The sequence below is a fragment of the Gorilla gorilla genome, chromosome 3 (genome assembly GCF_029281585.2).
Source record: "Gorilla gorilla gorilla isolate KB3781 chromosome 3, NHGRI_mGorGor1-v2.1_pri, whole genome shotgun sequence".
Classification (NCBI taxonomy): Eukaryota; Metazoa; Chordata; class Mammalia; order Primates; family Hominidae; genus Gorilla; species Gorilla gorilla.
In genome coordinates this window covers 166,940,751-166,967,734 of record NC_073227.2, presented here as the reverse complement: position 1 = coordinate 166,967,734, position 26,984 = coordinate 166,940,751, and the positions used below count along the sequence as shown (strand labels likewise).

At 40.4% G+C, this 26,984-nt stretch overlaps 1 protein-coding gene across 11 annotated transcripts in view; it reads left to right on the top strand.

Moving 5' to 3' along the window:
* Positions 1-26,984, top strand: part of ZNF827 (zinc finger protein 827) — a 181,184-nt gene that overhangs the window by 5,648 nt on the left and 148,552 nt on the right. The window contains exon 1 of one of the 11 annotated variants that reach the window (XM_063705588.1): positions 10,009-25,166. The exons of the other annotated variants lie outside the window; for them this stretch is intronic. Coding sequence (XP_063561658.1) covers positions 25,160-25,166 — 7 coding nt within the window. The 5' untranslated portion in view covers positions 10,009-25,159. Of the gene's footprint in view, positions 1-10,008; positions 25,167-26,984 lie in introns of those variants that run through there. 11 annotated transcript variants of the gene reach the window in all.

Sequence of the window (26,984 nt, the reverse complement as noted above, 5' to 3'; positions counted from 1 at the left end):
AAAGAATGAAAGATTGAACTCTTTTCCCTTATTTACTTTTATTAATTTTTGCAGTGACTGGGCAGTACCTCCTGACTAACTGTGGCAGGGACCACGTGAGAAAAAATTTGAGTCTGAAGTAGCAAAATATTTCACTGATCCTGTCATCCAGAGCTAATGATTCCAAGGTACCCAGAAGCAGTCTAGATTGATGCTGGATAATAATGCCTATCTGTTCTCTAAAAAGAACATCCCTGTATTCCTATACAGTAAGTAGGGTATCACTGAGCTTTCCTGTTAAAATAGGAAAGATAACTCAAAATCACATTCCTTCTCATGCTTCAAAATAGTTTCTAATAAAAAAATTGATTTTTAATTTACCTGCATGCTGCCATCTCACTCTGGGGATGACACAGCTGGTGTGAGTTGACAAGTCTTGCTGCACAAAGTGTTAATAAATCATGCTGGAGAGGTATAAATTGGACAGCTTTCGGCCAGTGTTAGAGCTTGCTGTGCATTTGAGATTTTAGAGTCTGAATGGCCTCTATTAGGAGAGTTCGAAGGGAAATGTAGAAAATCTCTGTCTTGTGAGGCTTGTAAAATCAGATGGACAAAGACTATGGGCACACCTAAGGGAAAGTGTGTTGGTGGAGTGACGATGCAGGCTTCTCCTGAGGTCAGAAGTTGGTTTAAAATACAAGGAGTTCAGCTGAGTGCGGTGGCTCACGCCTGTAATCCCAGCACTTTGGGAGGCCGAGGCGGGTGGATCACGAGGTCAGGAGATGGAGACCATCCTGGCTAACATGGTGAAACCCCGTCTCTACTAAAAACACAAAAAATTAGCAGGGCGTGGTGGCGGGCGCCTGAGGTCCCAGCTACTCCGCAGGCTGAGGCAGGAGAATGGCGCGAACCCGGGAGGCGGAGTTTGCAGTGAGCCGAAGTTTGCAGTGAGCCGAGATTGTGCCACTACACTCCAGCCTGTTCGATAGAGCGAGACTCCGTCTCAAAAAAAAAAAAAAAAAAAAATACAAGGAGTTCTATTAATGTCAACATGTTCTTGTAGAAAAGGCTGGATTGGAAATGTATGGTGCCTGGCTGGGTTGGTAAACTAGTTTACTTAAGTAATCCCAGTAGTTTGCGTTCGGATTCTGTCTGGACAAGTTAGTTTCACAGAAGAGAAAAACTCTCATCCACTGTCATTAACCCTGGTCACTTATAAGCAAATTGGTATCTTTGGACTTAAAGATGACAAGGTGTCTCAGACCATTGGCTGCTATAACAAAATATCTTAAACTGGGTATTTTATAAACAGTAGAAATGTATTGCCTACAGTTCTGGAAGTTGGGAAGTCCAAGATCAAGGTGCCAGCAGATTCAGTGTTTGCTGAGGGCTCAATCTCTTCTTCAATGATGGTACCTTTTTGCTGTGTCTTTATATAGTGGAAGGGGCACACAAGCTCCCTGGGGCCCCTTTTATAAACGCACTAATCCCTTTCTTGAGAGCTCTACCCTCACGATCTAGTCACCTCCCAAAGGCCCCATCTCTAATACTATCACACTGGGGGTTAAGTTTCAACATGAATTTGGGGGGGACACCAACATTCAGACTGCAGCACAAGGTGTGAGAGAGGGAAATGATGGTGGAGCCCACATTGCTATACCTGTTTCTATGACTGGTCAACAGTGCCATCTGTGAAAGCGGAAGGCAGTGTATTTCTGAGATTAGGTTAATATATCCTTTGTCCCCTTTTGAAGTTGCCATGTCTTCCTCTATTCTTCGTTTTTAAATATCCACTGGAGTATTAGGACAGGACAAGGAAAAACAAACAGAGTAGGCTGGAGCTAATCTCTCCATTTGAGTGATGTATTGGTAATTTTGTATAATTTAATCAGACTGATCACAGAACAAGATAATCAGAGTATGACCTACAGAATAGGGCTTTAGGGGGTGTTAAGGATTTCCAGCATAAGGTTTTACAAGAACATGAGCTTTGTGGCGAAGTCATAGATTTTAGGTTTTCTCTTATTGGAAAAAAATCCAGACCAGGCCTAGTTATGGTAGGATGTGAGCTTTTTTTCATCAGATTTCATTACTATATTGGCTTAGTTAATGTACTCTTAGAACCACATTTTAAAGGTATAGATTGTAAATGATGGTGCCTGTTTCTGAGGTACACTTTTCTGTCTCCTGCTTTGCCAGGTGTAGCTCAGTAATTCATTCCATCTAGGGCTAAGTGTACAACACTTTATAGTTCATGGTAGCCAAAATGTCTTCTATCATATTTTATAAGAGAATAATGTGTGAAGCACAGACCTTAGAAATAGCTAAGAGTACTTGACGGGCTGACATTTCTGGCTGCTTTCTCCCTTCTGTTTGGGAGTAAGTTTTTTGTATTTCTGTCCTCTCTCTGTAAGTTATTTTTTATGATATTGGAGAATAGTGTGTGACTAGGTGCTGAGGCAGGGCCTCTCTGATGACTCCTATCATTCCCCAGGGACCCACCTTGGGATAGAATTGTTGTAGTTACAAAGTAGTTTCATAAATTAAAATCAGACTTTGGCTTGATACTAATCTTAAATGGCATGGGTACATGTTGCTGTTTATTTTATAAAAGTTAGCTTCCGCGCGCACACACACACACATGCACACACACAGAGAGGCTGCACTGTAGCTAATTTTATAAAATGCACAGTGATACGCGCCCACGATCTGAGGTCAGAATGTGGCCTTTAGCAACTCTGCTTTCACAGTCTGACCTAGGGTTATACTAAATGCAGCAAATTCAGTGTGCCTAAAAAGGATATTGTTTCCGACTGTCCATTCCCTTCTTATAAAAAACAGCTTTTACCACTGAAGTTCTGTCTCTGGAGTTCTTAAGTGACCAGGGTTTAGATACACTTTGCTTCTGTTTTTAAGAAAATCCTAATTCAACCAAGTTTCTCTACCAGCAAGGAAGAAATGCATGGACCTTCTTGGAGGCTAGGGCCTGTAAAAGCAAACCCTAAAATAACCTCTCTCTCTATCTCTTTCTCTTTGGTCATTTCTACATGGGTCAGAAAAGTGGTTAGACCCCATTAGAATTGTGATGTGAAGGGAAAAAGAAAAGGGGTGAGAGAGAGATGTGGATCTCAGGGTGAATTGTTTTGAGTGTGCTGAAGAAGCTGGCCTTCAAAGGAGACTGAAGAAGGCCAGGAAAAAATGATCTTTTACATGATTGATCAGTAGCACTCTGCTTATCTGAGCTTTTGAAACAAGCTACTGTGCTTGTGGAGGGTGATAGATGTTTCTAAGGTTACATATTGCTAGTATCTTAGGTGGTCTGGTGCTGTATTTTAAAAAGCTTTTGTTGTTGTTTTGTAATGAGAGGGAGAAAGTATCATCTGTGACTGTGCCCTCTTTAGCTTTGTCTACTGTGTATGGCACAACTAAAGTAGAAACAGGATTCATGTGCTTTCGAAGTTCGTAGGGCAGCAGTCAAACGTACAAACTCTGGGGCCAGGCTGTTCAGAGCCCAGCTTTGCCACTAACTAGCTGTGTGACCTTGGGCAAATTGCTTATCTTCCCTGTCCTCCACTTTACTCATCTTTAAATAGTGATAATAGTTTCTGTATCACAGAGCTATTAGAAGGATTAATTGAATACATATACAAATGTAAATATTATATATATACACAAAATCATGCCTAATTAGTGCCTGCTGCATAGAAAGGACTTAATAAATATTACTTATTATTAAGTATGTGAAAGGTGTTTCAGTTTGTTTAGATTGTGAATAGATTACAGGTATTTCTGACCTGGAACTTTTTGGTGGTTTCTTTGTTTTTTTTTTCTCAATATATCTCATTAGTGTGGTGAGTAATAATAATATGATATGGTAAAATTCTTTTACAAGGCTATTATTGTAGGGCTTGACTAATACTTGTTTCATAGGCCAACAATATTATATTAGGCTTTTACTACAGGAATGAGTTTCTCTGTTTATATGATTTGACCTGAATTATATCTAAGTTGTGTAATAATTATATGCATTATAACCAGATTTTGCTATAAAGTGAGGATACTAAATCCTCCTTTAGACACTTAGAGTGAGACTCAAATTAGAGAATAGGTATTCCATAAATATTTATTTATTCTTCTGTTCAACAGGCAGCCCACTGGTTAGAGTAACACAGAGGAAATTTATATTAGGTGTTCCGTATGTTATATAGGTAATAGTTTATTTACACAGAAAGAAGGAAAGGCAGGGTCTGCTGTTTCTAATCACAGAGAACCAAATCAAGAGAATACATGCAATGAATCTTAAATGAAGGATGGGGTTGTGTATATGTGAGCACAGTGGGAAAGAGAGATCATATCGTAGGTTACAAGCTGGTGCCATAGTAGTGTGTTTTGCCCCACACAGATACTGTTTAAAAACTTGAGACAACATTTTGGAAATCGGAGGTTTCATATAAAAATCCAAATTTCCAGCTTCCTTTGAAAACTTGGAAGAGTCACTCGCACTGGGCCCACCTCCCCACATGGCAGCAATCTGCTGTAGTCGGTGGCGGCTGTCTCCATTCCCCAGGCATGTGCTCGTCAGTCTGCCACAGTTCCTGCCACTCGGCCACCATGTCCCCATATGCATATACACCTGCCCACCTCCCTCAGGTATCTTACCTCCTGATCCCTGTAGGCGTTTGGATTGGAAACTGTTCTGCATTCCCCAGCATTCTTTGATCTTTCCATTCATCACTGAGTCTCAGGTGTTGTATAGCACATTTGATGGCAGTATCAAGAAGCCATATAGTAATCCCTATCCTGGCAGCACCACATTGTAGCCGTGACACAAGCGAGTTACTGCAGTTATCTGCCTGTTTTTCTCATCTGTGAAGTGGGAGACCATTGTAGGTTCTCTGAGACTAAGTCAGCCTATACATGTAGATATTTTAGATTTGTGTCTGGCATAGGGTATGTGCACAGTAAATGCTGGCTGTATTAACACACTTGAGGTGTGAATTCATGTCAACTGAGGATTGCTTGAACTGTATTATGTAATTAGTCAAGGAAAACTATTGCTGTCCGTCAGTTTCTGATCACCATCAGCCAACCCAGTGGTTCTCAACCAGATGTATTAGAATCACCTGGGAGATTTTTAAAAAATACAAACACCCCCAGAGATTTAAGTTGAATTGATCCAGAGTGGAGCTTGAGCATAAACGGTTTTTAAAAGCTCCCTGGGTGATGTGATTCATTTGCTTAATCCCGAGTTGAGGACCCCTGAACTAACCAGAACTCCCACTCTGGGATGTTATCATTTCAGTCAAAAATAAAGACAGGAGATGGTGAGCCTGGTCAGTTTACTGATGGTAATTTTTCAGGCTCTTAAAACCCTAAAATTAGCTCGTGGACCTGGGTAATGAACTGCAACTCCTCGAGGTTGGAAACCAGAGAGACTCATGGAAGGAATCTACAGTAGTCAGGAGACACAGACTGCAGTCTTCTCCGTTAAACTCTCCCATCACCAAGGTTTTTCACTGGCTGTGTGACCTTGAGCAAGTCACTTAACCATCTCTGTGCTTAAGTAGCTCCATCATGTAAAACAGAAAACAGTACATTACTCAAACCTTCTGTTTGTATTATGCTTTATTCTTCATGAAGCACTTTATCATCTGCCTGTGAGGTGGGCAGGGAAGGGCTGCTTCTCCCACTGATTGGACAGAAGTGGACACAGACCCAGAGAAAGGAAGAAACTAGCTTGTAGTCACCAGTGTCAGCACTACCAAGGGCTGGACCATTTGATGGTCTCTTGAGACACAGTGCAGCTGCAGGTCTGTGAAATCTACATGGGATCTCACAGCCTGAAGGAGATGGTTTTGGCCACTGTAAATTGCTTAGAGCCCCTCCACTACAGGAGGAGAACCCCTTAGGTGTTGATGGAACGTGATGGCCCCACGATTCATGAAAACCTCTGCTGCCAATAGTATTTCCCTCCTCAAAGACTTAAGATCTGAGTTCATCTCAGTCTTATCAAATCAAATGTATCTTCCTTCTAACTTCTACCCTATTGGTCCTACTCTCTGTTTTCTGATCAGTACTTCATAAGTTTATGAAAATACTTTTCAAGCTGAATTTTAATTATTTGTTTCCATCTCTTTCTCTGCTCACTTGTCTCTGAGCTCCTTGAGAGCAGGGACTAAGCAGAGAGTAGTAGAATGGAGTCACATGCAGTGACACTGTCTGAGGCCTGAATTATGTGCTCCATATGGAGAGCACTGCCTTTGCGTAATGGCCTAGAATTAGGCGGCGTTTTCTAATCTGCACTTGTTTGGCCCTACTTGTTAACCCAACAGTCCTCTCTAGAGCATGAAACACAGCTGTATTTGGGAGGAAACAAAGTGTGGGAGACCCTACGCTCCAGGAAACGTTACTGAAATGTGCTATATGATTTCTCCCTTCTAGAGGAAGGCAAACTTCAAATAATAACTTACTGGGTTTTAATCTGACCTTAAGAAAGTGAGAAATCAAATTACAGTGAGCTGCTTTGTGACATTTATAGAAAGAGAGAAATTTCACAATCTAGAAGTAGGGTTTGGGTTGGCTACTAGATCGTAGTTAGAGAGAAGTGCTGTGCACAAATGGCTACTCAAATACTTGTTGATAGGTGAAAAAATATGTGCAGAAGAAGAGAAAAAGTATGAGAAGCTTAAACATGACTTGGGTGTACCCCATAAGGCTGAAACCATAGAAAACACAAATATTAACTATTAATTTATTTTTAAAAATTGATATTGGCTTTTAATGACAAAAGTAGTACATGCTTAGTATAAATAATTAAACCCATGCAATAATGCTTAAGTGTGAAAGTCCCCTCATCCCAACTTCCACCCCCAGAGATAACCACTGTTAATCAACAATTAATATTTAAAACTTGGCCTTTATTTGAAAAATTGGTACATTTCAGCATAGTTGGCTAAAAGAATTTAAGTATGGAATTCAGAACAAGGGTGGCAACATTGCTCTTACAAACTGATTCAACCCATCTATAGTGTTGAATCCCAGATTGGTTGCACTGATTTAAAGGGAGAAATTGATAAACTGCTCACAAGAAGGGAGGCAACTAGAATGTTGTAGGCTCTTGAAATCATCATATGAGAAATTAGTTATTGAGGCAATTGGGAATACTTAAGAGTGGGGGTGGATAAAAATTGTGCATGATCGCTACATTCAAATATATGAAGTTCTTTCAAGTGAAAAAGGGAGTAAATTGTTATTCATCCTAAATTCTCAGCTTGTGTGTGATAACCGATACTTCATTTGTTCATTCATTCATTCATTCATTTCACCAGCACTAATTGAGCAAAGTGTGTCAGGGATTGGGAATTTGTGGAACCGAATAGAGCATGGTCCCTGCTCTCAAGGAGCTCAGAGACAAGTGAGCAGAGAAAAAGATGGAAACAAATAATTAAAATTCAGCTTGAAAAGTATTTTCATAAACTTATGAAGTGCTAATCAGAAAACAGAGAGTAGGACCAATAGGATAGAAGTTAGAAGGAAGATACATTTGATTTTATAAGACTTGTTGAATAAATAAAACTAACCAAAAATGAAACAGCAGATGTTGTGTTTGTGAAGAAGCTGGTTCAACCACCCGTTGGGGGTGATTTTTCTAAGGACTTCAAGTAATGTGGGGTGAGATGAGAAGCGTTGAACTCTAAAATTGTTTAATACTTCAGGAAACAATTCTCTAAAGTGTTGCTTTGCTTGGTTTCTATTTAAAGTTGGGAATCTGTTCCCATAGCAGGGGAACACGTCTTTCACTATACTGAATTGAGAGCCTTTTGGGAGTAGAGGTGTGTGGCAACATGGTGTCATGTTAGAGCAGTGACAATTTGATTGGCTAAGAGTTGTAACCCCCACTTGGTGCTCATTCATTAAGGAAAACTTTTGAGCATTTACCTGGCTCACAGAAGTTCTGTAGGATGCAACCTCTGCTGATAGTTCTTTCAAATGTTGACACGAAATAATCACAGAGGATAAGTCAAATCAATATGATAACAAGTGCAAGACCATATACTATCAGTTAGATGGGTAAATGTTTGAGGAAACACAGAGCAAGTGTGATGGGTAAAAGATTCTCAAAGAGGAATGACATATAAAGCATCCTCAAGGAAGTGATGGACTTAGATCCTGAGCAGAGAGGAGAGAACATTCCAAGAAGAAGAAATGTCATTAGCTGATATGGTTTTCCTGTGTCCCCACCCAAATCTCATCTTGAATTGTAGCTTGTATAATTCTCACATGTCATGGCAGGGATCTAGTGGGAGGTAATTGTATCATGCGGATGGGTCTTTCCTGTGGTGTTCTTGTGATAGTGAATAGTCTCACGAGATCTGATGGTTTTATAAAGGGGAGTTCCCCTGCACACACTCTCTTGCCTGCTGCCATATAAGATGTGACTTTGCTCCTCCTTTGCCTTCCACTGTGATTATGAGGCCTCCCCAGCCATTTGGAACTGTGAGTCAATTAAATCTCTTTCCTTTATAAATTACCCAGTCTCGGGTATGTCTTTATTAGCAGTGTGTATAACAGACTAATACATTAACCAAAACAGGGCAAAATAAACCAAAAGTTCATTTATGTGAGAGACACTAAGATAAGGGACTTCATTGAACCAGAGGGGCCATATTAGTAATGTAAAGATAAGAAGTAGGAAAAATATGGAAGGGGTTGGCCCAGATAAGAGATTATGATTGCTAAATTTAGTGGTTTGATTACATCTCAAAAATCAACTGTGAAGTGTGGTAGTTTCTTTTACAGTGATAAAAATGGAGGTGGAGGGTGATGGCCTAAATGAAGAAGCGGCCTTTTCAAGTAGGCAGAGCTGTTGAAAAACCAAACTCAGGTGGATGGCGGTGGATGTGACCCCTGAAGGGGCTGTTGGGAGAGACCTGCCTCAAACCAGCTTCTCAGGGCCAGTGCTGCAGACACTCAGCCACGGCTTGCCTTCCCTTCTTACCCCTCCCTTACCTCTTTGGTTCCTCAATAATCAGCAAGGAGTGTTCTAATGCTGTGTCTCCCTTTGAAGGTGATATAATATGTGCTCTTAAAAAAAATAGTATATCTAACATCTATACATATATAATGAGAAGCATAGTGACAACAAACATCTGTAAACCTACCGCCCAGTTTAACTAGTTTTAATGCAATTGAACTTGTTTGTGTATTCTTCTGCTCCCTGTCTCCTAAGAGTTACCCTAAATTCTCTGTTTATTGTTTTCCTTGTTTTTTCTCTGGACTTTTACCATATTGCTTAGTTTTGCTTGTCTTTGAGATGTGTAACAGTATTAGTGTACAGTGTGTGTTCTGCACATAGGTGTTTCATTCAATGGTTATCTTTCTGGGATTTATCCATGTTGATGCATGTAGCTCTGGCATATTCATTTTCACTGCTCTCCAGTATTTCACTGTAGAAACATACCACAATGGATGTTTGCTTTTGTTTCCACTTTTTTTGCTGTTTTGAACAGCGCTGCTGTGAACATGCATGTACATATCAGTTTAGCCCGAGTGTGAATTTCTCTAAGACACTGGTTCTCAAACATTTTGGTTTTAGGACCTTTTTACCAGGACCCCTAAACTCCAAAAACCTTTTGTGCGTATGCATTGTATCTATTTATCTATATCATGGTAGAGATTAAAACTGGGAAATTAAATATGTTATTAAAATTACTGATTCTAACCCATTACATGTTGACTATAAATAGCATATTTTAATAAAAATATATTTTCCAAAAGAGATTTAGTGAGAAGAGTAGCATTATTTTACATTTTTGCAAATCTCTAATGCCTGAGTTAACAGAAGACAACGAGAGTCTCCTATCTGCTACGGCGTTCAGTCTTTTTTTTTGAGATGGAGTCTCCCTCTGTTGCCCAGGCTGGAGTGCAGTGGCGCAGCCTCTGCCTCCTGGGTTCAAGCAGTTCTCCTGCCTCAGCCTCCCAAGTAGCTGGGATTACAGGTGCCTGCCACTGGGCCTGGCTAAATTTTTTTTTTTTTTTTTTTTTTTTTTTTTTACATTTGTAATAGAGATGGGTTCTCACCACGTTGGCCAGGCTGGTCTCGAACTCGTGGCCTCAGGTGATCCGCCTGCCTCGGCATCCCAAAGTGCTGGTATTACAGGCATGAGCCTCCGCACCTGGCCTGCATTCAATCTGTGACATGTTTTGGATGGCATATCTGAAGAAAATCTGACTTCACACCAATATGTAATAGTCTTTTCAGATAATTGTGAATATTCATTGATATTACACCAAGACTCAAAAAGAGGTAGCTTCTTAAAGATTAGTTGCAATGATTAATCAAAACATTTCAATAAACTTTTCATATTTTGTAGCATTAAAATCTACTGGTCTCTCTTGTGCTTTGAATGGATCAATGTGCATAGAACATCTTGTGTTGGACATTTGGAAAATATTGGTTCACTGAGTTATGTAGATCTACCAAATGTTGACACATTTTGTTATAAAATATAAAAAAATATTAATATCAACACTGATGTTATCTGAAAGGTCTTTAAGGACTGTATTGGGAAGCTGTCAAATTCACAGTGTAAGATACATGTTTTCCAAAATTTTAATTCTTGTTTGAAAGCTTGAATTTTATTGTTGGCAACAAACACTGTCAGTTTTTCCTTGAAGTATCAGTCTTACTTTTCATTTCCAATGAAGAGTCTGCCAAATACCGATACTTGAATGACCATAGTCAGTTATCCTTTCAATTAAAAGTGATGTTCAAGGAAAAATTGGCTAGTTCGGCTCTTAACTCAGTCACACATGTCCTTTTCCTTGAGACAGCCACCGTACTTTGGTGATAGCAGAAGTGCTTTATGCATGTATTTCATTACATGTGTTATTAAAAAGATATTTACTCAAGGGTCAGTCTTCAATGAAAATAATTTTTACTGCTTCATCAAAGACATTCTTAAGTGAAACTGGCAGGGCTTTTCTCCTTGGTTTTGTTTTTGTGTTTGTGTGTTAGTTTTCTAAATATGTGCAGCAGTGAAGAATGAAATCATTACCAGTATGGTTTATTGCTGTTGCTGTGATTCAAGCTAAGGTCCCAATAGTTTTACCCGTCATTGCTTTTGTATCATCATTATAGATGTCAACCGAGTAATAAGGGCAAATGATAGCTTAGTATTATTATAAAAACAGTTTTGATCTTGGATCCCTGAAAGGGTCTCAGAGACACATAGGGGTCCACGCACCACACTTTGAGAACCACTACTCTAACGTGTCTACATAGTAATGGAAATGCCACATCTTGGTGCATGTGCGTCTTCAGCTTTACTAGGTAATGCTATAATGTAGCACTTTGAATATTTTCACCAAAGACCCCAAAAGGCAAAGAATCCTGAAGATGGGGAACCCTAAAGTCACAATGGTTCTCACAGCTTCTGTGAGATTTCCTTGATGTATCTTTGAATTATCTTACAATGTGCATTATAATGTATATCTGTTGGTTTAGACTAAAAGTAATGTTTTCAATAACTCATCAGTCAAATTACCTTTGTTTCTTGTAAACATATATGTATCAGTTTTGGTCTGTGAAAATGCTCCATATTTATCCTGGTACCTGTTGTGATTTCCTGGAACCCCTGTTGGAGGAGAACTCCAGTGAGTGCCTCGGTCCAGCATGATTTATCTTGGAGACTGCATGGTAGCAAAGAAGAGATGACTAAGATTTCCAGTCTTGGGGAACTAGGAGTATTTCTGGTCTTCGTGTCTTCTTTTTCTGGGTTGCTGTCCTCATCGTCCATGAACCCACTCATCTGAGACAGAAACCTGAGTGTAATCCAAATGCCACCCCCTTCCTTTTCCTCCCCTCATTGAATTTCTTCCCCACCCAGTTTTGTTGGTTCTGCTTCCCAAATATCTCTAGAATAAATCATGCCCACCCCCTGCCACTGCTTTGGTTTACACTCATATTTTTTCTCAAAGAGAATTGAAATTGTTGCCAGCTGACCTCTTTTTTTTTTTTTTTTTTTGCCTGAGTCTCACCTCTCCTCTCCCCAACCCCTGCCTCTGTAATCCAGTCTCCACACTGCCACCCAGACTTTCTAAAACACTCATGTAATCCAGATAATCCTATTTAAGATCTTTTAGGCATTTTCTAAAAGGATAAAGTCTGGACTTCTAGACTTTGCCAAGAAGCAAATCTAGAAGATGCTTCATCATCTAAGCCCCTTTCCTCTGCCATGTTGTATACTCCTTGTTTCATTCGTACTGAACTATCTGTTCTGCAAATCATACTTATACCTCCTTTTCTTGGCTTATTCTTTTCTCTGTTTCTGAAATATCTTCAACTCATTTATGTGCCTGATAACCTCCTACTTAGCCTGCAACACTCAGTTCTCTGAGAAGCCTTTCCTGCTTCCCCTCCTCCATTGTCCCACATGCTGGGTAGAATTAGGCATCTTCTCCCCTGGTTCCCATAGCTCTATCATAATAACTTTGTGTGCATAGTATACTTGCTTACTAGTCAATGTTCTTATTGACTGTGAGCTTTTAAAGGGCATGAACTTTCTTACTCATTTTTGTACATTCTTGCACATAACAGTAACTGATTATAGTAGGTGGTCAATAAATAGTGCTGAATAAATGAATGAAGGGAGAAGTAAAGAGCTGGTCACAGAATCCAAGAAATAGGAGATGTTCTATTAATATTGTTGAATGAAGAAATGAAAGAAGTTAAGAAGGGGGGAATCCCATAGGTGTTTCATAAACACTGCTGAATGAATAAACAAAGAAGTTAAGACTGGGTCACAGAATCAAAGGGTTTTAGAGGTGGAAAGGACTTTAGAGACCATCTCCTGCTGTCTTCCTCTTTCAAAAATGAGAAAACGATTTGCCTAAATTGTCCCGGGCTGGGTATAGGAGGCGATGAACAGTACCCTGGACATTCGCGTGAATGTAGCCTGGAGATGACTGGAGGGAGTCACATGCTTCTCCTCCCTTCCCGAGGAGACTTGCCCAGAAGAGCAGAAGAGCAGAGGCCATGGCCTATGCTGCAGGGGATACCACCGTCTAAGTGCAAGAGAGAACTTTTGTGGTTGGAAGTCTGTGGCACATTCCAGACTGTGGAGTCTCCCCTCAGCTATTGGCTGTTGCTCTCTTTCTGTCCTCAAACTGTGCCAAGACCGTCAGATTTTCCTGATGACTGGGCATATTCTGCATCTGGATTCCATGGTCATAACAACCAGAAGTTTCCTGTCTTCTTTGGTTGGGGTGATTATGATATAGAGCTGGGTAACAATATCAACAGTTCTGAGGTACGCCGTCCTCTTTAAAACATAATGTTTTCTCATTTGAGATTTTTAGGTGCCTGGGAAAAAGGGAAAGCTATTATTCACTAAGCGTCAACTCTGTGCCAGGTGCTTTACTTATATAATGCTAATTTACCTTTACATAACCCTGTACAATTGCAGATATTAGTATCTTATACTCTAAACAGGAGAAGGTGCATGTAGACTTCAGGTGGGCCTAGCGTATAGCAGGATAAGATTCGAGTGGGAGTGTCTGGTTCCAAAGCTTGTGCCCTTTCTATTTTGCCATGCTGTTTCATGCTGAATAAATAGATTTTCTGCTATACAAAACTTATTGTGGCCCTATTTCACCAATATTAGTGAATTGTTGGAGTTGATTATATTTTATTTACTTAAAAGGAGGAGAATCTACAGGTTTCTGGTTTAATGTTATCCATGCTTTGCAGTTTACATGTACTTGGCCATCTTGGCAGGACCACCATGTATGGGAGAGACAGCAGTATTAATACCCTACTTTATGGATGATGGATTTCAGTAATGGGGGACAGAGCATTCTTCATATTTCTGGTTCATCACTGTATTCCTCATACCATGTCTAAGAGCTTGTTTATAGTAGGGTTTTCAATTTTTGTTAAATAAACATCAGAAGTTATATAGCTGGTAAATTCCAAATTCAAAGTGGAACCAGGTCTCTGAGTCTCAGCTCAGTGGTCCTTCCTTTGCTAAAGCATTCTGCTTTTCCCAGTGCTCTAAGCAGAGAGATGCAGGAATGAGCTCTCCCTTCATGAGTATGTGTGGGACTTGGGAACTCTCTTGATTTGGCTATCCAGTGAATTTCCACAAATCTGAACAAGTACGGGTGGTCCCTTAGAATAAGATCTTTCTTGTTTTTGCCTCTCCTCTTTTAAATACTCAATATAGGATTTGTTTTTATTTTAATTTTGGAGACAGGATCTTAACTCTTGTCGTCCAGGCTGGAGTGCAGTTGTGTGATCACCAGCTGCAGCCTCCACTTACTGGTCTCAAGTGATCCTCCCACCTTAGCCTCCCAAGTAGCTGGTACTAGAGGCACATGCCACCAGTCCTGGGTAATTTTTAAACTTTTTGTAGAGATGGGACTCTTGCTATGTTGCCCAGGCTGGTCTCAAACTCCTGGCCTCAAGTGATACCCCACCTCAGCCTCCCAAAGTGCTGGGATTATAGGTGTGAGACACTGTGCCTGGCTCAATATAGGATTTTAAATCATTTCTATTTACCTGACACTTAGTCCCCAGTCAGATGATTGGATAATGACTGATGACCCAAAATGGATTCATAGAGGATTTGCACCAGGAGGATCCCTGAGGTCATCTAAAACAGTGGCTTTCAAAACAAAACAAAATAGGTGGAACCCTTCCTTGTCTTTATGGAGAGCTCCACTATGTAGAAAAGATCAAAGACAAAGCAGGGCTGTGCAGGCTGGGTGTGTGCTGGGGTGAGAGCTGGGGGTGGGTCCATAGAGCCCAACCTTGCCTGAGAGCCGCAGCCTTCCTCTATGTGTGGTTTGGAAACCACTGATCCATCCTAACCCCTTATTTTATAGATGAAGAAACTGAGGCACAAAGGTGCTCAATGACTTACACAAGTGGCTGGATTAAAAAGATGATGATGAAACTTGTTGCCATATATCGGAATTTTTTTTTTTTTTTTTTTTTTTTTTGAGACTGGGTCTTACTTTTTTTGCCCAGGCTGGAGTGCAGTGGTGCAATCTTAGCTCATCACTGTTTTAGAGCACCATTCCGCTTTTTTTTTTTTATATATAAAGAAAAAGTACCTGTTCTGGAGAGCAGAAGTCTGCAAACTGTAGCCTGTTTTTTTTTTTGTTTTTTTTTTTTTGGTGTTTTTTTTTTTGCCTTGAGCTAAGAATAGTTTTTATGTTTTTAAAGGGTTGTTTAAAACAACAACATCAACAAAATATAAGGACAGAGACCATATGTGTCCCGCGAAGCATAAAGTCAGATTTACCACTGCTGATATTAATGTGGAAATTTTTCTTAAAAATTAGGTTTTCTGTAAGTAACTTCAAAACAAAGATTTAAAACAAAGCCTGATTAGTTGAGCAAATTTATTAGATTGGTGCAAAAGCAATTGATGTTTTTACTATTAAAAGTAATGGCAAAACCGTAATTACTTTCTGCCCCAACCTAATATATCAAAAGCTTTTCAAACTTGTGTTTTTCAAATAACTTCTTTAAATTGCCCAATATATTTTCACTCTCCTTTTAAAATACCAGTTTTGGGTGGAGGATAAGCTGGTTAATGAAATTCTTATAATATGTGGGAATGTTGCAGCTACAGAACTGCAGACAGTTCTTAGGTGAAAAAGAAGTGGTGTTTTTATTCAAATACAAAATTAGGGCACTTAACAGTCACCCAAAAGGTCAAGAACCAGAGGAACTGATGTAGGAATAATATAAGTGGTCACTCCCAGGAAATGGCATATGAATGTTGTTTTTTCTTTTCTTTTTTTTTCTTTTTTGGACCAGCTAGCTTGGAGTTGAGCCTTATCCAAAGTAGCAGTAGAGCATGTTTCCAAACTTCAATCTTACCACTTGATGCATTTTCCAAAGTGCTATGATTTGAGTGTGTTCCCCAAAGTTCATGGGTTTGAAACAATTGCCAGTGCAACAGTGTTGAGAGATGGGGCCTTTAAGAGGTAATCAAGAGGGACCTTAAGAAGCTCTGGCTTCATAGCTGGGTTAATATTATTATCATGGGAGTGGGTTTGTTACAAAAACCAGTTTGGCGCTCTCTTGCTCTCTCTGTCTCCAAGTGATACCTTCAACTATGTTATGATGCAGCAAGAAGGCCCTCACAAGATGCAGCCCCTTGATCTTGGACTTCCCAGCCTCCAGAACTGTGAGCCCAATACATTTCAGTTCTTTACAAATTACCTGGTCGTGCGTGTTTTGTTATAGCAACATAAAATGGACTGAGACAGAAAATCAGTACTAAGAAGTGGGGCTCTTGCTGTAACAAATACTTGAAAATGTGGAAGTGGTTCTGGAACTGGGTAATGGATAGATGCTAGAAGAATTTGGAGGAGCAGGTTAGAAAAAGCCTAGACTGTTATAAACAGAGCATTAAGGGCAATTCTGGTGAAGGCTCAGAAGAAGAGAGCTAGTGGTAAACTAAGAAACTTCTTAGAGATTAATTAAGGGGCTGTGATTGGGAATGTTGGTAGAAATGTGGACAGTAAAGGCCATTCTGATGAGATCTCAGATAGAAAAGAGGAATTATTGGAAACTGGAGTAAAGGCCATCCTTGTTATGATGTGGCAAAGAACTTGGCCGAATTGTGTCCATACCCTCGGGCTTTTAGGAAGGCAGAATTTAAGAGCCATCAACTAGGGTATCTCTTGAGAGAAATTTCTAAGCAAAATGTTGAAGGAGCTACATGGCTTCTATTAACTTCATATAGTAAAATGAGAAAAGAGAGAAATGATTTAAAGATGGAATTTATAATTAAAAGGGAAACAGAAATGAGGAATTTGAAGGATTCTCAGCCTGGCCATGGAGCAGAGAATGAAAGAACATTTTCAGGAGAGGAAACCATAGATGTGGCCAAGGAACTGATTGATTGATAAGGGGATTAACATGGATAGAAGGAAACCAAAGGACGATGAGAGAATGACCCCAAAGGTACTTTGGAAATCACCAGTGCTCCCCTTCCATCACAGGCCCAGAGTGCCAAGGCCTGGGGAAAGGAAATGTCAAAAGAGAGTCCTCGGGTGCCCTTGAGACACTGGGCTTGCTGCCTAGGGCTGCTGTAAGTCTTTGCTCCCCACATTCCCGTACGGATCATGCCCCCAGTTCACCCCAGGTGTCACAGCTTTGGAAGGTGTAAGCAGCAAATCTTGGCTATGTTCATGTGGTAGAAGTGTGCAGGTGCTCAAAATTCAAGAGCTGTGGGCATATGGCTTCCTTCATCTAGATTTCACGACCGCCTGGGGGCCCAGGCAGAGACTTTCTGAGGGGCAGAGCTGATGCAGGGAGCCCCCAACTAGGGCAATGCCTAGTGGAGCTGTAGAAGTAGGGGAGCATGCAGCTCCGGGCTGGGAAAGCTGCAGGCACAAGACCAACCCTTGGATGAACTGAACCCAGCAAAGCCATTGGGGTGGGGTTACCTGAGGCCTTGACGGCCCAACCCCCACCCCAGTGTACAGGGGATTGGGGACATGGAGTCAAAGGAGATTATTCTGGCATCTTAAGATGTAATATTGTTTTCCCTGTTGGGTTTTGGACTTACTCAGGACCAGTTATCCCATTCTCTTGCCTATGTCTCCCTTTGGAATGAGAATGCCTATTCTATGCCTGTCCCACCATTGTATTTTGGAAGTGGATAACTTGTTTAATTTTACAGGCTTACAGCTGGAGGGAAATTTGTCTCAGGATGAATTGTACCTTGAGTCTCACCCATATCTAATTTAGATTAGACTCTGGACATTTCGATTTTTGAGTTGATGATGAAAGAAGTTAAGACTTTTGGGGCTATTGTGATGGAATGAATATATTTCGCATGTGAAAAGGACATGAATTTTTGGAGCCAAGGGTGGAATGCTGTGGTTTGAATGTGTCCCCCAGAATTCATATGTTGGAAACTCAATCCTCAATGCAACAGTATTGAGAGGTGGAACCTTTAAGAGGTGATTAGGTCAGGAGAGCTCTGCCCTATGAATAGATTAGTATCCTTATCTCGGGAGTGTGTTGGTTATTGGGAGAGTGATTTTTTTTTTTTTTTGAGATGGAGTTCCGCTCTTGTTGCCTGGGCTGGAGTGCAATGGCGCCATCTCAGCTCATGGCAACCTCTGCCTCCCAGGTTCAAGCGATTCTCCTGCCTCAGCCTCCCGAGTAGCTGGAATTACAGGCATGTGCCATCATGCCCGACTAATTTTGCATTTTTAGTAGAGACGGGATTTCTCCATGTTGGTCAGGCTGGTCTTGAACGCCCAACCTCAGGTGATCCACCCGCCTCAGCCTCCCAAAGGGCTGAGATTACAGGCGTGAGCCACCACACCCGGCCAAGAGAATAAGTTTTTATAAAAGTGAATTTGGCCATCTCTTGCTCTTGCTCTCTCTCAGCACAGGATGCCTTCTGTTGTCACGATGCAGCAAGAAGACCCGCACTGCGTGTGGCCCCAAGGGCTGCAGAACCATGAGGTAGTAGATTTCTGTTCCTTATAAATTACCCAGTCTTAAGTATTCTGTTTTAGCAACACGAAATCAGCTAAGAAGCATCCGAGTTTTATTGGGGATGGAATGAATGGCTCCTCTGGAGCATCCCTGCTGGTGACAAAGCCCTAGAAAACAGTGCTGGATTTCTTTTAGGTGAAAAATCTAGAAAAGCCCTCTTAGTGAAAACCCCAAGGGCATGCCTGAGGAATGCCTGAGAAGAAAGGAAGGTACCTTCAGGATTCTTCAAAGAGAATTAAATGGATAAAACCATTGGACTTGAGTTGTTAAGGGAATGTTAATTTAGCTGTGGGGTATCCTGGCCCTTGGAATTACCTTAGCTTGTTGGTTGATTGCAGTTTTTGTTAATTTTTGTTGTTTTTTTGCCCTCTATTGTTGACTTCTGTGTGTACCAGAAGGTGGGCAGGGAAAATAAAAGGAGACAAGGAATAAGAATACATTTGACCACTTGATAGCAGCCCTGGCACAAAGCCTAGTAGGAGTAAAGGTTAAAACTGTTGGCCTAAATCAGTGTTTAAAGTTAACTTTGAGTTAGGGCTGTCCTTGAAATGGATTGTCCTTTGCTCTCATGGATTCTTGTGCATAACTGATAAAAAATATTCTCATACAATAAATTGCACCAATATCATTTTGTGAATGTGTTGGTGGGTTGCAGGGGGCGCGTTAGGGGAAGCTGCCTCCTTGCAGCTTTTGTTTTATATGTATTTAAGCACTAAATAAAAATCTATTTTGTCTCTTTTCCCTTGCTAAGTCTCTTGTCTCCCACGGCCCTTTTCTTTCTGGATATATGTATATTTTTAGTAAATAAAGGACTTACTGTATGAAGTTTTTCTTTGGCAGACAGAATGATGATGACTATAATATGTTTATTACAAGGTACATCATGCCAATGCTCTTGGGGTGTGTGTGTGTGTGTGTGTGTGTGTGTGTGTCTACAAAGAAATGTATCATTTTATGTATAAGCTAAGATTTTGATAAGTAGTCATTTATCTATCCATAGAATGCTATTTCTTAGACTGTAGAATGCATTGTTATATGGTTAGGGCTGTTGGGGGTGTTCATTTTTGGTTAGGTTCTTTGACCTAGTAAAGACTTCCTGGTGATTTCAGTAGTTTGGTAATTTATTACTGATCTTCTAAGAAGTATTGGTAATGTTAAAATGAAAACATTTATACAAAAAGAGATAAAAGTCAAGGAAGCAGATAATCAACCGATTTATCAGCCTTAGCAGACAATTTTTCTGATAACGATGTGGTAGCCATGGTAAATTTACTTCTGATTGCTTGAGGGGACAGATTCTATGTGCCTTTTGTAATAAGAGGTACATGAAAGGGTAAGGGAGCAAGTAATCAATCCGTGGACTAACCAGTCCCATTTTGGTCTTTAGATTGGCCTTTTGGTGAGTAAATTCAAGCTGTCTTTTCAACAAAAGAAAAATTTTGTTATTAATTTGCTGAAACATGAGTAAGGATGTAAGGATGAGTATATCTTTTTTGTTTGGATATCTCTAAGTAGCCCTAGTAAGGGAAGGCCTCTTTTGGTAATGTCTTTTTATTTTTTTGAGACAGGGTCTCACTGTGTTGCCCAGGCTGGAATGCAGTGGTGCAGTCATGACTCACTGCAACCTCTGCTTCCTGGACTCAAGTTATCCTTCTGCTTCAGCCTCCCGAGTAGCTGGGACCACAGGCATGCACCACCACACCTGGCTAATTTTTATATTTTTGGTAGAGATGCGGTTTCACCATATTACCCAGGCTGGTCTTGAACTCCTGAGCTCAAGTGATCCGCCAGCCTTGACCTTCAAAAGTGCCGGGATTATAGGTGTGAGCCACCATGCTTGGCCTATTTTTTTAAACCTTTCATTTGAAAGAAATTTGAGTAAAATTGAGAGATGAGCAAAAATTTATTAGTCCACTCATAGTCCTTCCAGCCTCACAGGACTTAACACTGATCAGCAATGTGGTCGGTTTTATGTAATAATATCCAGCTTATTACAAAAACTACATTACAAACTGAGGCTATAGTTGAGAATCCAGAGGTGAACAAATTCAGGAAAAATGCCTCAGGCCTTCATCCAAATATACTTATATTAGTTTTCTTGGGTTGCTGTAACAAAGTATCACAAACCAGTGCTTAAACAACAGAAATTTATTGTCTCACAATTCTGGAGGCTAAAAGTCTGAGCTCAAGGTGTCCACAAGGCCACTCTCCCTCTGAAGGCGGTAGGGAAGGGTCTGTTCCAGACCTCTCGCCCAGCTTCTGGTAGTTTCTAGGCTTATGATAGCATAACTCATCTCATGGTATTCTTCCTGTGTGCATGTGTGTCTCTGCATCCAAATTTCCCCCTTTTATAAGGACACCAGTCATACTGGATTTCAGTCCACCCCAATGACCTCATCTTCACTTGATTATCTGCAGAAGCCTATTTCCAAATAAGGTCACAGTCACATGTACTGGGGGTTAGAACTTCAATATCTTTTGAGAGAACACAATTCAACCCATGATACTAGGTATTCATTCCAAGTTTGCACACAGTTTTAATAAGCCTGGTGATTTTTATCTCAGTTTATGCATACAAAGAGTTATAAGTATAGGAGAAAGGGTCTCTGCTGAGGATATAGTGGAGAACAAAAGTATTCAAAAAGACTATTAAAGTAGGAATAAGAACTTAAAATACATAGTTGCTTTGGGCCATTCAATGGAGGGACAAACTGCTGAAAAGTTCCAGTAGCTCCTGAAACACATTTTGTATAACAAACATAATAACAGCATCAACATATTATGTTTGAGTGTGTGTGCACTTTTAAATCCCATCAAATTAAATTTTGAAAATATTGCGTACTTGATGGCACTTTGATAATTTTTGGTTACCTGAAAAATTATTCTTTTGTCAAGCTCCTCACATATTGTCAGATGTTCTGAATATTTGGGTTTCAACTTGGCTTTGTCACTCAGTAAGCATGCATGTTGTGTAAGCCATTAACTTTTTGGAACTTGGGTTTTTTGGTCTGTAAAATGAAGAGTTTGGTTTCGTATATAAAATTATTGTGAGGATGAAATTTGCTGATGAATATGAAAACATCTATCATAGCTCCAGATGTGTTTTCATGATTGTTCATTCATTCAACAAATGTTTATTGGGAGCCTACTGTATGCAGTGGCTTGTTCTAGAATTCATTCATTCACTTAATGCTGATTGAAAAGTACCATGATTTAGTAGTATTGGGACATCTGAGGTCAAGCACTGCCTATGTTTGGAAATCATCTAGGGGACCTTGAGCAAATCTATGGCCCTCTCTAGGCCTCTAACTAGAGACTAGCCATATAGAGTAGATTTCCAAGGCTTTTCCATCTGTAAAATAATTCATATAACAAACTTCAAGTATAATGAATAGTTTTTGATATCGTACAGATTAATTGTATTATACTGGCAAGTTACTTTATCCTCTGTGCCTTTGCTTTTGTCTTTGAAAGTGGGGTTAATAGGTCTAGTACTGTTTTTTGGTTAGTAATAGCAGTAATAATGATAGTCACCCATTATTGAGCTCTTGGCATTGTGCTAGATATTTTTATACATTCGTGCTTCTACAAACACGGTACATGTTTCTCCAAACATGTCGGTACCTGGAGAAACAGGTTGCATCTTTCTAGAGAATAAAGTTTCCTTGATGGCACAGCTGTTTATAGAGTGGAATGCAGAAGTCACTTGAAATGTTAAGCTAAAACTCAAAGAAAGTTGGGGCTTCTTAGAGGGGGCGGCGACTTTAATACCAAGTTCCCCTGCAGTGTTGTTCTTTCTTGGCCTTTGGGGAAACTGGTGGAAAAGTTTGCAGAACAGGCTTTTTCCCTGTTCCGTGTTTGACTCACATGAGAAAAATAGCATTCTAATTTACAATTTTGAAAATAGTTCTTATTTCCATCACTGACAGATGTTACCTTTATGATTGTTCAGCCTATTCTTCCATTTCATTTATGCATTGGACAAATAATAATTGACTGCCTGCTCTGTGTTCAGTACCATCCTAAATGCCGAGGATGCAGCAGCAACCAAAATAAAGTCCTCCCTCGGAGCTTGTATTCTAAAAAACAGTGAGGTTTGAGGGCAGACCTGAGGAATTAGGGGAATTAAGCATGTGGCTGTTTCAGGCAAAGGAAGAGCAATTGCAAAGGCCCTGAGGCAGGAGCTTATTTTCCTAGTAAGGGAGAGTGTTAGGAGAGGAGGTCACAAGGAGATGATTAGGGATGCCTTGAGGTTCAGGTAAGAGTTTTGTATTTTATTCTGAGAAACATGGGAAACCATTGTGGAAGTTTGAGAACTTACTTTGGCTGCTGGTTGAGAATAATGGAGCAAGGTTGGGAAGTGAGGAGACCAGTTGGAAGGCTACTGCCATAGTACAGTTGGGGGATGGCAGCACTGGGTACCAGGTTAGTAGTAGTGGTGGAAATGGTGCAAAGTGGCCAGATTTGGTACCTCTGTTGAAGGTAGAGTGAACGGAATCCGAGAATGAATTGGATGTGGGGTCTGAGAGAAAGAGAAGAGTCAAGGGAGGTGGCATGGTTTTGGGTCTAAGTAATTGAAAGGATGGAGGAGTTGCCATTCCTGCTGAGACGGGCAGGTAGAGGGGAGGAACACGGGCAGTTCCTCGGCCATGGAAGGTCCGGCTAAGCACTTTATATGAAGAATACTGAAACTGACTTAGCTACTGTTTGGAACTCACTCTGCAGAGGAGCGATGCGTTCATTTGTGTTACCTTTATTTTACTCACCGTCATTTAGAATAATGATTTGAAAATGTTGCTGTGTGCCAAATGCTCGTCTTGACCCAGGAGCCCCTCCCTCCCCCCGTGTGTGGACTACTCTCGTCTCCAGACTTCCTCTCACTTCCTCATGCCTTTGCAGCACCTTTTCCCTAGCTGGACTGGTGACAGGAATCTGGTTGTCTTCTGCACCCTGGCAGTTTTAAATAACTAGCAGTTCTTACATTTTCTTCCTGGGCACGCTGACAGGGGTTGGGTGTCCTGGACATCCGTGTTTCGATAACTGTAATCTCCGAGTCTCTGTCCTGTGAAGCCGATTGCCGGCCGTGCATTTACCTCAGACTGTGGACTTGGAGCCTTGAAGACGCGAGAGGTCTCTTAGTTTCAGGCAGACCTGGTGTGGGGGATGTGCTAAGGCTTTCAGGCTACAAAGGGACAATTTAAAACTTGGCAAGTAAAACCGGCCTAAATGCGGATGTGTTTTATGCTTAGCATCATAAAATTGATTCAGAACAGCCTGATATGCGGCAGAAGAAACCTTTATTAAACATTATAGAGGTCATTGCTTTTGTCTTCCTGATACCTCTTCCCTCTCCTTTCTTCTGTGACCCACATTGAGCCCATTGTAGAACCCGCCCCCTGGCTTCAGTGATAGGCCCATGGAGGGGAACATGACCTCCAACAGGCCAATCAGAGGCGTAAAGACCTTTCTCTAGTGGGAAGTCATTGAGAGTGAAAACCCAGAACCGGTTGCAGCCAGGTTTTCAGCCTCCTGGGAAAAGTGGCCTGAGAGGAAGACTAGAGGCGAATGAGAGAGAGCCCTGATGGTGCTTTCGACATCCTATCTGTTGCTGGCTCCATTGTGCCCCTTTTATTGTTTGGTACAGGAACTGAGAAAATTCCCTTATTGCTTCGTGCGGTCCTGCTGGTTTTCTGTCATTTACAACCACAGGAGCCCAGATACCCCTACTATGAGCAGGGAATCAAGAAGGAACACAAAAATGACTAACTCATAGCCTTGCCTCCAGGTATTTATAATGTAATAGTTTGATTTCAAAACTAGTGAGTATGGTAAAAATAGTTGGTAAGGTCTACCTTTGACAAATCAATAGATAGTATATTTTTAAAATGTGAAGATAGTGTATTTTATAAAAATATACAATTTTTTCATTGGGTTAATTTATCCAACATATATCACTTGAATATTAGCTTTCTCCATGACTGGCATATTTCCTTTTTGATAATTTGCTGAGGAGCAAGGCTGCTTGTTAATGAATTTTTGTCTACTATTAAAATCGCCCTCATCCTTTGAGGTCCATTTCCAAAGCCACCTGCACCTCTGGAGTTCATTATTCCCTCTTTTGTGCTTACACAACCCTTGCTGTTTCTGTATGGTGGCACCAGTCATTATGCTTTGAATGCTTGTGAAACCCTCACTCTTCTGTTGATTAGAAACTTTTATGCCAGAGACTTGTTGTGTCTCTGAGTTTCCCTTTGCAGGGAACAGTTCCCTGAACATAGTAGGTGATCAGTAAATGCTTGTTGAATTAAGTCAATTAGTAGCACTGGTTTTGCTAATAACTTTTGTAGTAAACTTACAAACTACTTTTATGTAAAACTGCATGTAAAAGTTGGTTGTATGATTTGCAGCACTTATTATGAGTATAACTGATAATGCTAATGGAAATGTATGATCTTAAAAGGCATTAGATATTTAGCTATAGAAGTGTATTAGTAGGAAAGGGAAAACTTACAAGATTTTTACATGAAAATAAACCAGAAGGTTGGTTGGTAGGTACCAGGTGAACATACCTGTGGTCACAAGAAGAGAGTGTTGGAGACACTGATTGTTAGAGAGTTGACCGTGAGAAAGCATCTCTCCAATCCTATGCCAGGTGAGTCCTAAGAATTCAAGTCCTGTTCTGATTAAAACCTGCTGGCTAGATTCATATGGACTGACTGGTGGGAATAGTTTGCGAGTAGATTTAGAAATGGGACTTTTAGGCTTCCTTCCCCACTTGCTTAAACCAAAAAGCTTGAAAATTAATAGGTGTCTCTTTGTTATATATTTTTTTCACTGTGCACTCACAATCTTTCTGAACGAGGATGCTCTGAGATGTATATTGGTCCAATTAAATGCATCTGATTAAAACTGTCAAACCAAAAAGGAAGTGAGTTGAAAAGACATTCTCTACCGAGAATGCAGCAAGAGTTGTAGATATCAAGTTACTGAGTTGCTGCTTGAGAACTGAATTATAAATAAATGTGTTAGGTAGTGGAATTTTGTTTTGTTTTCCCCAAAGGAGAAATATTCGCCACATGGAAACAAAATTTATTCAGCATATTTTCATTCTGTAATTGCACCATTGCTATTCTTAATTCTTTGTGTTTCTGATTTAAAGGGAAAACACACACAAAAACAGACTGTTGTGTAAAATTGACAAGAATGAGTGTGAACCTGACAGTCAGAGACAGAGGTTGTTATAAAATTAGCAATGGAAATAGCTTTCTTCTCTGGAGGTTAAAAATAATGTATTTACAAGGAAATTATTTACATTGGCCACTTAGAGGCTTCCCCGGGAAGCCTTGGTTAAGAAAGCTGTGAAATCCACGGTCACTGTACCGCAGGAAGCACTTCCAGGACCTTGGCTTGTGCAGTGCTGCCCTGTGATTCCATGTGAAGAGTCTGCGCTGGTTGGCAGACTGGAAAATGGAGGTGTCTTGCTGCCTGAGACTTCTCAGATTGTGAAAGAGAGACACAAAAGTCAAGGCTTGCATGTTCTAAAGTTTGTTGTGTCCAGCAAATTCATCTTCTAGATTTAAAAAAATGCTTTGCTTTGAGCTCCACAATGAGAGAACTTTTTCTCATGATGTAGTGTGAAAGGAAATTCCAGGCTAGGAAAGGTGCAGGCTGTCCTACAGACTCTGCAGAAGGAGAGCTCACCATAGCTAGACCACTGCAACATTCAAGAACTCCTCCATTATGAGATTGGACATGAAAATAGAGGAGCCCAGCAGGCAAAAAAAGAAGAAAAAAAAAAAGTGGGAGAAAATCCTTGCTGTTTTGTGAACACAGACATATTTGTTTGAGCTTCTTATAATTTTTCCCCACCCTCTGCACATCCTCATTTTCTTGCATTCATTTCTCCCAAAGCTCCTCTCACCATTTATTTAACCTCAGGTATTGCCAGAATAATTTCAGGTATGTTTCTCCTCAAGTTTCTGCTCTTTCTTTTTCTATGCCATGCATTAAAATTATATGGTAACTTATTTCTTGAATAACTTCAATTTCAGTAGCAGCATCTTCAGAAAAGTGATTAATAGACTATTATGAATTTAAGAGATACTCTTCATGCATCCAAGTTTTCTTGCAGTCCAGAGGTGTGTGTATCTCAGTGATCGAGTCTGCAAACAACTGAGGGATGGATGGTTGAGAAATTACCTAGGCATTTTAGGAGCCACAAACAGTTCTGTTTAAGAAATACTTTGTTTATTCACTTGTTTGTTTTGAGTTTGTGTTTTGACAAGTTAGGAAAGTTGCTTTAAATGTAGACATTAGCTGTTGTATCTTTCAAGAAGGTTCAGACATCTTTATCACTGCTTGGTAGGATTAGAACCTGAATTGACAGTTTCTTTAGCCTTTGGCACACTTACCTGTTTGCACACTCACCTGTTTCAGCATGTTTGGAGGGGGAATATTCTTGCTCACTGAG